The sequence below is a fragment of the Cyprinodon variegatus genome, unplaced genomic scaffold (assembly GCF_000732505.1).
Source record: "Cyprinodon variegatus isolate N-32 unplaced genomic scaffold, C_variegatus-1.0 Scaffold560, whole genome shotgun sequence".
In the NCBI taxonomy this organism is placed as follows: Eukaryota; Metazoa; Chordata; class Actinopteri; order Cyprinodontiformes; family Cyprinodontidae; genus Cyprinodon; species Cyprinodon variegatus.
This window is the reverse complement of record NW_015151013.1, coordinates 186,028-198,421: the sequence shown is the minus strand read 5'-3', so window position 1 is coordinate 198,421 and position 12,394 is coordinate 186,028. Positions and strand designations below refer to the sequence as shown.

Genomic DNA, 12,394 nt, shown 5'->3' with positions numbered 1-12,394 from the left:
TAGATAGATAGATAGATAGATAGATAGATAGATAGATAGATAGATAGATAGATGTTTATATTACATATATTATATAAATATAAATAATAAGAGTATTACCCTGAATATCTTTTAGTTCCAAGTTGAAATGTAAAGTGAGGCACAAATGGGATTGCATGTTAAAGGGCATGAAGAGCCATTAAGGTTAGATACATGCAGGCAAGTGTGAAATACATCCTAAAAATATGCAACACACTAGAGGATCACATAACACTGAGGCGTGGACATATATTTACACACTTAAATAGATAGACTAACAGAAATGTTCTTTGGTATGAGACACATTCATATTTCATTAAGACTGAATGTCTTTCCACTCTTCACATAACACAGCTGGTAAGAGGTGGGCAGTAGTCTCAACATATACTAAATTAACCTTGTTTTTCAGTGATATGGGCTCTTTACCCCAATTTTTAAACTGAATAAAATTTTATCTCTCACATGCATGGTAGAAATAAGTGAGACACCTTATATGAGCAAGATATTTGAAGACTCCTCCAAACTCATCATAAGTCCTTGGATTTATGAGAGTTCTGTCTCTAGTGATCTCAGGGCTTGGAATTCAGTTGATTTGCGGAACAAAAATAAAAGCGTCCAGGCAGGCTATTGTGGCTCAGCTGGAATTTAATCAGCCCTTGTGGAATCGAACAGATTTGCAGGAAATCAAAATAGAAATGGTAATGGAGCCTGTCAGGTTTGGATCCTTGAAGCTGCAGCGGTCAGGGGGAAGCCTTTAGAGAGAGGGCTAATCACTTTCAGATGAACTGACTCCGCTCCCAGTGAAAGAGGAGAATGCATGTTAGTGAGCAAGTATGTCCATCTGCGAAGATTTCATAGATATGACTATGATCAGAATGCTGTGATGAATTCTGCAAAATAACTGGAGAAATATGTTTTAAATTAAGCTTAGACACTTCATCAACCACTAAACTTACTCTAGAATAGCTGAAAAACAAGCATGACTGTGTGAAAGCGCATGCTGAAGCATTCTGGTTGCAAGTGACTGAGAAACTGTTCCTCCAAGGAAACATGGGTTGACATGATACAGTACATTTATTAGTTTTGCATGTAGGGGCAAAGACAGGTAAGGAGAAGCAATTACGATAAGACGTACTATTATTAAGTGTGGGGGGGGGGTGCCTGGAGTTCCAAGATGTTTTCCTTTTTTTTTTTTTTTTTTCTGCAAACAAAAGTTAGTTTTGTTCATATGGGACAATCACATAACCCCCAGGGTTGTCTCTCCCATGACAGATGACTTCAAAGCTTTAAACCTCTGGACATCCCCCCTTCTTATCTATATTCAGGAACAATCCTCAAACTTGCATATGCAGGATGCTCTTATAGATAGTCAGAGATTATAACGCCATAAAAACCTTCAAAATCCTCTTAATCCTGTCCTCTGGGGATAAGGCATAAACAGAGACTTCTTCAGTACTCTTCTTCATGCCATTTCACATACTAGTGTCTATTCGATGATTCAAAATGGATGAAGTTGGGCTGAATGTTTTGGCAGCATGTTTTACAAAATGTGCTTTTCAACTGCAGCAGTTGTTCTTGGCACGTACTTACTGTGAAACAGGTTTCCAGGTTTTTATTTGTTGCCCCACATTGACTCTACTGGAACTGGTTTTTCCGGATTATTTGAGGAGTTTCTGTGTCCTGAAGGCGGCGACCTGTTTGTTAGGGGCAGAGAACTATGGCAGGTGGATGAATGTTTGCCTCTCCTCTTGTTCCTGCAGCTTGTATGTTCTTATTCATTGAACTGAACACATTTCCCAACAGTTTCCACAAAGTGTCAGGTTACAGACTGTCTTTAAGCAAAGGTAATATTAAGAGCCAAAGCCAATGGAGCAGTCATTGACCCTGCAGCGTCAGTCTGGTATGCGTTCCTCAACTTAAATATTTTTCTCTTAAGAATGAGAGTCTGGAGCTGTTTAAAGACCACTTAATGCTAACAGGGCAATTTTAGCAGTGCACTTAATCACATAAGTATTGTTTTAAAGCCTGAAAAAAAAACATGATTCTGGGTTGTTATCCGTAGGCTTCAAGGACATGAACTTTAAAATGTCAAAGTGGAATATAACTACTATTATGTTCAGGAGATGCTTTTAATAAAGGCTGTGTTATTTCCACTTTGTAAAACTCCAGAGGTGTGTGACAAAAATATACTGTGATTTTTGTTTTTTCAACATAATTAAGAGAACAAAAAAGAAAACATGTCTGTACTTGCATAGACGGGCGTGTGGGTGTAGATGTCTAAGTTTGTGGAGTTTCTTTGCAAAGAGTCAAAAACTGAGACATTAGTTTTGGATGTGGGTGTTTTGGTTAGGAGTCAGAGAGACTAACCACTGTTGATATGTGATGTATATAAAATGTCTGTCTTACACACATTTATATACAATACTCCTCACAGTCTTGGTTCATTGCCAGAAACCAGTGCAATGTTGGTGTTAGTTACTAATGGGAAAAAGTGAAAGCAAATCATGTCCTTTTTGTAGCTTTGTACAGAAAAACCCTCTCATGAAAAACTCTGATATAATCCCATAGTGTAATTACTGTAATCACTCTTTGAGTGCTAGGGTAAATGCACATGTGCTGGACTTGGACACATGTACCAAACATCAGCATCTTTAGCAACATATCCTGAAGTAAAGGTGAGGCTCCCTAACTTACTGCAGACAATTATTATTTTTTACCCATTTGCTAAATAATTGAGGCATAGTAACAATTTAACTACGGATGTCTCAATTCAGTTTAAGGTTATAAAAGTGCAACTAGAAAAAGGTTGAATTTTAAAGTTCAATTTTAAAATTCTAATTGACTGTTGTGAAAAAAGTCTAAATATCTTAGAACAGGATAATTTGTATAAATACATTTTTGGTCAGTAAAAGCATAGTTAGTTTTGGGGTCAAAAAAATTATGTGGTATTTTAAGATTCTAGAATTCCTTTAGATGAAATAATATGTTGTCTGAACTGATCTTACAGGCAGTGTTAGATATAGTCGAGAACAAAAGTTGAAGGAAGTAAAGACAAATTGCAAAATCAAATATGTGTGATGTTGGATCATAGAGTTGTTAATGCAAATATTCAAAGGAAAGTTTTTGATTTAATTTAAAGATCAGAAGATTTTGGAGGAACTTGTTAAATGTCAGATGTGTTTGTATTCAATGCTTTTTCTGATTTTCATTGCTAGAAAAACCATATAAGCTAGACACAAGGTATTTTACATTTGTTAGTAACTGATATAACCATTTGCATTAAAACACACCAGATGCAGGTGACACAATGTGTCACCTGCATCTGGAAACGTACCTAAAAATTTCAAAAGACTTATAAAAATCAATAATGTTTCAAAAATGATCATTATTAAACCTTTTAGAGAGCTGATTTACTTTTTATTTATCTGTCTATCTATCTATCTATCTATCTATCTATATATATATATATATATATATATATATATATATATATATATATATATATATATATATATATATATATTAAACCTCATTCATATTCTTAATAATCAATTAGTTTAGAGATAGCCTTGTGGCTGTAACAGAAAAACTGTAAAATAAGTTTAAAGATTATTGGCAGAAAATGTAAATTATTATTGTTAAAATCATGGGGTAGAAAATATTGACTTTTTATGCCTTTTCCAAATATTAGGATAAAGTATATTAACTAATTTATTTTTGTGTTTTGACACACTGTGGATTTTTATTGTTGCCAAATGTAAAAAAATTTCAAAAAATGTTACTTTTACTGAGACTTTTTTTTGCCTAATTTAACTTTTAGTGTTTTTCTACTCTGAGGGTTAATGTTGCTTTGTGTATTTTATTTTATGTTTTTTCAGAAAATACAGAAATCATCAACTGTAGGAACCATCACTACAAGAATAGAAACGATCTCTTGTCTTCCATCATCGGCCAGCTTTGCCTTGAAGATGATAAGGCTGCTAATAATAAGAGCCTCAGCTGCTTGTGCTCACTCTTGACAGAGGAAGTAATTAAGTTCTAGCAGTTTATCAATGGTCAGCCGGAGATTTGCTGTCTTTGGGGTGATAAAGAGAAGCTATGGGGTGTAGTGAGGCATGCCCTTACTCTCAAGTGTCCACTCAGTGCTATTTTTCATTTAATCTCACCCTGACTTTGACTTGTTCTCTTTTCACTATGCATAGGGGAAGCCCAAAGCGGGTCAAGGCTGAGAGCCTTCTTGTCAATCACCCCCAGAAACACCCCTTCCCCCACTCTCCTCAGATGTCCAATAAGACTAATTTTAGCTTGTTGTGAAATTGGCACAGAGTTCCTAAGCGTGCCACCGTTTGGATCTATTCGGACTGGCCGTGTGCTTAGAAAGCACGTTTCGTCTCCTGTTTTCTTTTGGCACAGATGTTCCCATGTGACTTCTATTTTACAGAGATCCGGATTAACATTGGCATGGGTATTTGTTGGGAAGGCAGCATAGGTGCGGGTTTTAAAATGCCTTTCCATTTTTAACCTTCAGAAAGTAGTCGACTTATGCATCTCGTTGCATATCTGAGCATCATGAAATTGCACAGAGGTACATGAAGTCACTGCTGTTCAGACAGCTTAGTAACACCATGGAAAATGAAAATAACACTGAAGCTATGACAGATCATAATGATGTGTATGAATTAACCTTTTAAACTGTTCTATAACTTCCCACTATCTGGATTTAATATAGCTACATCTAAATAGCCCCTGAGTAATGTTATTATAGAAGTATAATATATAGAGAGGCTGGCAACTCCAGAACAAGAGGAGCTACAGATCTTTAGCTAATAGCTGCAATTCAAAAATATGGCCTTAATGGAACATGGCAAGAATAAAACTATTGTTTCACAAAGCCCATAAGAAATTGTGGAATGTGGAAGAAGTTACTTCAGTCAGATGAGACCAACATGTCATTTTTTGCCTACAAGTATAATCTTACGAATGGCAGGAAATCTAATATATCACATCACCCTTAAAATACCATACCACACTTAAATGCTGTAGCAAATGGATCATATAGTACAACAGGAATACATTCTTCAATAACAAAAGTGATGCAACATGGTGGAGCTAAATACAAAACTAAATACAAAACAGCCATGGCAAAAAAAAAACAGTTAGAGGCTACAAATCACATGAAGGTGGGACTCAACAAAACAGCCACACTCAACCAGAGACACATAATCATAGCAGCGTTCATATGTAAAACTTGCCCAGTCAAATCCAACAGAGGAGCTGGTGAGAAAAAAAAAATAATAAGTCTAAATTACCCTAAACTATTTTAAAAAGAAAAGGTTGTGTACATATTATTTTAAGATTTAAATTAATATGACATTTTTATTTGTCAAACTTTAATTAACCAGAAAAATCTCCACTGAGAATTCAATATTTTTTTTCTCGAAAGAAATATAGCAAACTGGCATAGTAGTTACTGTACTGGTTTAAAGTGGTTCTACAACAGCTTTTGATCACATTTTTTGAATGTGGAAGAGCTGGTTATAAGCTAGGATAATTTTCAAATATGACCTAAAAAAAGCCCAGAAAGATACAACCATTGATCCATAAAATCTTAAAGCTTATCCTATTCTTGATAGAGTAAGACCAGAATGATTTGAGGATCAGCAGATCTTTCCACTGCAAATAAGGTAACTCTTGCCAGTAATAACTTAAAGATTAAGAACTAACCCTTTAACACAGAATTGCACATCACTTTCTTTATTATTGTTTGTTGAAATGATTTAAAATTCTCATACTTATGGACTACTTTTGAATAGAATAGAATGGCTAGCAAATGTTAAAAAAAAAAAAGGTTTAAGGGGTATGAAAACTTCAGCAAAACAGTGCAGGAAGGCTTGGAAATACAGAATTTTATTTGAGAACTTGATTCTGAGGTACAAACAGGAGAGGCTGAAAAATGGGATCCTTTATTCTTTGAATATTACATAAATGTGTTACATCTTTTTTTATCTTACCATGCAGAGGTTGACCTGCAGCTACAGTTGGCCCCCACTTAAATATGTTTCTTTCCATGCAAACGCATTTGTTTGTCTGGCTGGGTTTTAATCTTCACTACAGAGGTTGCCTCAGGATGAATATGTTATAAAACGAAGACGCTCAATGCAATATGAAACCAAATCATTTTACTATGAGAGAATTTGCAATAAACTAACTAGAAGTATTTGGGCTTTTGTTTACTTTAGTAAAAAGTGATTATTTTTCTAAGAATTTTTTAACTAAAGTTTTAAACGAGATAAACACACTCTGTGATGATCAAATTAAGTCTTTACTTCCTAAGGCCACAGAAAAGATGATTGCATAATCCTCTGTGTGTATGTGTTTCATATTTTAACAGACAGTGAGATGCTCCCTTTGGACTGCTTGCGCCCTCGTTCCTTTCCTGCCAGCCATCGATCTTCAGTTCGGAGGAACAGTCATGACCCTCGCCTCACCATCAGCCTGTGTGACCTGAGCCTGCAGCAAGAGATGCAGCTGGAAGAAGAGGATGAGGGGGAAGAAGAGGAACCACTCCAGCCCTCTTGCCATATTCCTCAGAACTCCCAGAACTTGCAGCAGTGCTCTCTGCTGCCCAGCCACTTGGACACTGATCTACAGTTTCACTCTGTTCATGGCCTCCATGTTACTCCACTCGATACGCACACAATGGCTCGACCAGATCAGCGTGGAGATGAGAGGACCCTGGTGTTTACCAGCCGCCCAATGCACAGTTCAGAGACTGTTTTTGTGAAGGTGAAGAAAGGAGCCACGCGGGCAGGGTCTCTTTCTTACGGTGTGACTTCTTGTGACCCCGCCACCCTCAGGCCCAGTGATCTCCCATCAAACCCAGAATCCCTGGTGGACCGCAAGGAATTTTGGGCCGTGTGCAGGTTGGCTGTCAAACTCCACAGCGGGGATATTCTGAGCTTCATGGTGAACTCAGATGGCGAGCTTATGATGAGCCATAATGGGAACAATGCAGGCATGCAGCTGTGTGTCGATAACTCCAGACCACTCTGGATGTTCTACGGTCTACATGGCTCCATCACACAACTCCGAATTTTAGGTATTCAACTTCCTTTGTTTTAATCATTATTTTGTCAATTGTCATATATATAATATGCCACTGTGTTTTTCTTCCTTTTTACCTTAAAACTAAATGCAGCCCTAAACATCACCAATCTTTGAAATGGTATGCACAGAAGAAAAAAATAACCAATAAATAAATTAGTACTTATTATAGAAGTATTGATAACAGATAGTTTTGTTTAAATATAATTAATCACAATACTTCAACTACTGCTTCTATTACTAATGCTAGTGTTCTGAACCCATAATTCTTGGCTCCTAGGTCTGATAAATTCAGTTTAAGTAGAAAAAATTATTAACTGTCTTTCAGAAAATTGGCTGAAAAAATGTTAACTTAGGACTCTGTCTTGAAATCAGTTTAAAGGCTTTATAGTTTCCAGTTATATTTTCCTGATAAAATGTGACGGTCCTGGTGTTGATACACTCTGGGAAGAGAAATCTAAACTAAAATTTAAGAAAATACCTGCTTGCTTTGAGGTGGAAGGGGTATAATTGGATTTTGGTCAAACAATTTGACTTGAATGGTAAGTTTTAGTATTATCAACAGGCTAACTTTTAATTTCCCTGCTGTCTTCCAGAGATCTACAAAGGATGTCATTTACAGCTCTCCATTCAGAGGTTAATGTAGTTTAGGACTGTTAAATAACCTTTTACTGGCCTAATTCCCGCTCTTTCAAATCATAAAAAAGTTTCTCATCATTTGCTGTCTTGGCTGCACGTTGACTTTTTATCAATGCAAATATCAGCAAAAAATTTGAATGTAGTTATATAAATTTGAATATGACTGTTAGCTTTGGGCCTTCAGTTAAACAGACATTTTGTCACGTTTGTTTTGTTCCAGTAGATCACATTTATTGATTTTAGGCTTAACTCCTTTTTTTTCCAGAGATTACCCATCAAATCTAAAGTTTCTTAAAATGTAGTCAGAACCCCCATAATTTTTAGGACCTCTAATAAAGATTACCGGTAGATTAGATGAGCTTTATTGATCTTACAGCGGATAAATTCACTCGTCACATATTGGCATAATAATAACAGAAGGTGCAAACAAGGAGGAAAAAGGTGCATTAAGAATAAACAATATATATACAGTATATCCAGGTATGGTATATACAGTATATCAAGATAAATAAGGATTAGGGTGCAAGTGTACATGTATCGTCCCACAATGAAAAACAAAATAAAAATAAGAAATACAAAATAAAAGTAAACATGTCTAAAATCCTCAGAATTAATGAAAATAGGATATTTTCATAATGGAAATTAAAAAATATCCAACATCACATTGGATTTTAGTACTTTATTAATAAAAAGGATTACACAAGTAGATAATTGCCCATCACCAGATAACAATTACAAAATAGCATTTTAATAAACCAATAAACCTAATAATCATATTGTTCAAGTATGGAATGAAGCAGGGAAACCAGAGAGAAACCACACAAGGTCAGAGGGAAAACCCAAACTTCACTCCCATAGACAATCAGGCTGGGACCTAAACCTGGGAATTTAACACTGGTAGGCAAGATTGTATACAGAGACCTATGAGATAAACACACTGGAGTTGGTAACCTATATGTATATACATGTATATGTATATACATGTATATATATAAAATAAATAAAGATGACTTTTACTGAAAATTGACAAAAATTGAATTGAATGGTTGTCCTAGTTTTCCTCCTATTTTTTTCCTGGGTGCTCTGCTCTCCTCTCCAATCTCCCATGCAGTCAGCCAGACCAACAGCTCAGGAGGGTATTTCTGTCTTGCGTGGGCTCCCAGCAGCCAGCATTATGTACCAGAAGGGAGCCTGTGATAGTTTCCTATGATGCCCTCCTGATGCATTATTAAACTATAATTGCATAGAGATTTGCTGTGCAGGGTTTGCCACCCACAGCCAGTTCAACTAACACTAGCTTCATCTCTGTAGTTCCTTACTTTTTCTTCTCCCCTTATGCAGTTTATTTAGCAACCCCCCACACCCGCTACATACACCCACACACACCCACATTTGCAAACACAACCATCACTCCACTGTGCTTCTCTGGGGTATGTCCCTGGAGTCGTTACCCACTCCAGCTGTGTGTGGGGGGTGATGCATTTGTGACGGGATGTCTAAACTCACCCACACCCGCTTCAGTTGCATGGTATATGTTGCTATGGAGACATGTGGCAACTGAAGCAAGTGACAGTTTTGTCATGGGTGGGTGCTGTCAAGCCTGTGAGGTGGAACAGATGGGAGTCTGCTGCTGTCACATGGTCACTTTGTCTATTTTCTATGATTTAACTATTTCATGCTAGATATTTAAATACACTGATGGCGTTATGCTGTCATGTATCTCCTTTGCATGGCACCTTCATTTATCTACCCGGCTGCTATCATGAAGCTGCTATGATATATGTTTATACGTTACAACACGATTGTTAACAGCACTGATGGGTAACACTGCTCATCTTGACAAAGTGTTTTGCTCTACTAGAAAAGCAGCATTCTAATATTTATAAGAATGTTTTTTAGACAAATGCCAACAAACTAAACATTGAAGAAGACCAATCACCCCCCCTACAGGGCAGCACCAGCAGTGTAAATAAGCACACTTGTCTCTAAAGGATAAAATAGGGGTTCCGGGGAATTTATTCTGAACAAATATATTAACACAGTTTGAGGTCTTTGCTTGGTTTTAATAAGTGAATTCTGCCAACATATGCTGATGAGGTTAAGTTGAAACTTCCCAGTGGGACAAAGGCCCTACTAGCTTCTTTAGACAATGGATATTGCTGGATATTATATGGTTATAAGAATAACATGGGCTGAAAATAAAAAGCATGCTTTCTGATTTATTTATTTTGTTTATTAAAATGTCAAAGGTAACCTAAAAACCTCACCCCATCCTCACCTATATTTGAATCATCTTGTAATCATATTTGCATTTAAGCAACATCTGTATTCCAGAAGCTGGTGAAGGGCAGCAAGATGGTAAATGTCCATTCTGCAATTGGCAGAAGAATGTTGTAACTACTCAGCGTGTAGACAAGCAGTTTGCCATGTAAACTCATAAAATGATATATTGCTACATTTAATAAACAAGAGCTGGAAGTCACTAAACACTACAGGCTCAAACACAAATAGGTCTCTGTGAAACATTAAACACAGCTACAGACAACAACTGCCACAATACCAACAATAAATTCAGGAGATGAAAGGTACCCTTGATGAAAGGGTGCATGGTCATGGACATGAAGCGTATCCATTCTGCCTTATTAGTGTTCACCAAGGCATTTGCCCTTGGTTAAACCACCAAAAGGTCAGTTTAAGGTGGTAATGTACAGGTTCTGTAAACATGTGTGCACCCCTGTCCTGTCTGTAATACAATAATCAATATATGATCCTGGCAGATGGCGTCTCAGCAAAGTGATCATCATCAATCTCAACACTGACCTTAAAGACTAATAAGTGACTGAAAGACATGTGCATGTCCTCTTTCTGTGTTAACTTTTTTCTTGTTGCATAAAAAAGTAGGATAGTGTTTTTATGAAAGCTCAAACTGAGGAATTAGTGATAAAAAAGGACTAAAAATGGTTGAGAATTGAGAGCAATCCATCAGAAAATGCAGAAAGCATTGGGAAACACAACGTATAAGAATTGCATGCTTTGTGTTCTTTTTTCTGTTTTCACACCATAAGTGCATGTGTATCTTTTTCAGCCTCTGCTCTTTATAGCACTTAGAATAAGCACAATGTTTTCAAAGAACATCAGCATCTTGATGCTGGTGCTGAGTACAGTAAACGTTCAGTCAGATCATAATGATGTGAGTCAACTGTGGTCAAAGATGATATGTAGACATGGGGGAACTTGGTCAATATTTCTGTGTTTGAGGAAAGATGATCTGCCAGTATGAGAAGCAATGCCTGTGCCGGTGGTTATATGGTAAGGATGGGGATGGATTGTATGGATCAGACAACAGATAGTCTGTGGAAGTTGTTTTTTACCTAACCCAGAGGGATCATGGGTTCATGAAGAAGGAAGGAAGGGAGGGGGAATGTAAGCTCGTGACTCACTCTTTTACACCCACACACATACACTGTGGACTCACTAGTCATCTACTTGGTGATGGAGATGAGTTAATGTGTTTAAGAGAAATAGAAGGATGGTATGATGCAGTTAAATGAGCAAAACATCTACTTTGCAGCTACATTTCCCTGTGTGTAGGTTAATGTACCCGTTTTTGCTATTCTAAAACTGTTATTTATACATATATAAAAGCAGATCTCAGTGGAGCCATTTTTAGCACTGCTGCCTTGCAGCAAGAAGGATTTTGGGTTCCATATCCGACCCGGGGTCTTTCTGCAGGGAGTTCCTGTCTCCCTGTGCATGTGTGGGTTCTCTCCGGGTACTCTGGCTTCCTCTCACAGTCCAAAAACATGACTCTTAGCTTAAATGAATACTCTAAATTCTCCTTAGGTGTGTGTGTGTCTCCTTAGGGTTGTTTGTCCTGTTTGTTTCTGTTTAACTGTGATGGACTGGCCACCTGTCCAGGGTCTACCCCACCTCTCGCCCAAACACAGCTGGAGATAGGCACCAGCACTCCTTGCAACCCCAGCAGGGATAAGCGTGATGGAAATTGGATGGGTGAATGGATGAAAGCAGATCTTAACTCCAGTCTCTTCTCTCTATCCCAGGTTCAGCTTTACCTACAGATGCTCAAGGCCCATCGGTGCCTAGCTCCCCATCATGTACACCCAACACCCCAACAATGCTATGCAGTGGAAACTCTGGGTCCAACCTCAACACCGCTCTGAACATCAGTCTGAATTCAAGCCTTAACTCTAACTACCACATGCTATTTTCTACATCCACAGGTTAGTCAAAGATTTACTGGAATGTAAACGTTTCTTTCACTCTTTTATTTTTGCAGTCATGCAAGTTTAAGCTTCAAATATTCTGATGGTTTACTAATCTGAAAAACTTCCTACCCTCGTAATGCAAATCAGTTGAAAATTAAACACATATTTAGAAGCCATTTTTGACAAAAAATAAGAAATTGATAAATAACTAGGGGGGTTATTCTGTCGGATGAACACATCAGACTCTTCGTTTTTGTATTGTTTGACCTTATCCTAAGCTGTTTACAATAGCTGAAAGTATTGATTGGATGGAGTGGCTGTCACTGATAAGCAAAACTATTTAAGCATGTGGTACAGTATGTTAGATTAAGAAAAGGACTTCTTAAAAGCCCATCTTATTGTAGGAT

General features: G+C 37.2%; 1 protein-coding gene across 1 annotated transcript in view; it reads left to right on the top strand.

Moving 5' to 3' along the window:
* Positions 1-12,022, top strand: part of LOC107095624 (E3 ubiquitin-protein ligase NEURL1-like) — a 26,718-nt gene extending 14,696 nt beyond the window's left edge. Inside the window, exons 3-4 of the mRNA XM_015391790.1 lie at positions 6,410-7,117; positions 11,823-12,022. Coding sequence (XP_015247276.1) covers positions 6,410-7,117; positions 11,823-12,007 — 893 coding nt within the window. The 3' untranslated portion in view covers positions 12,008-12,022. The remainder of the gene's footprint in view (positions 1-6,409; positions 7,118-11,822) is intronic.
* The last annotated feature ends 372 nt before the right edge of the window (positions 12,023-12,394 follow it).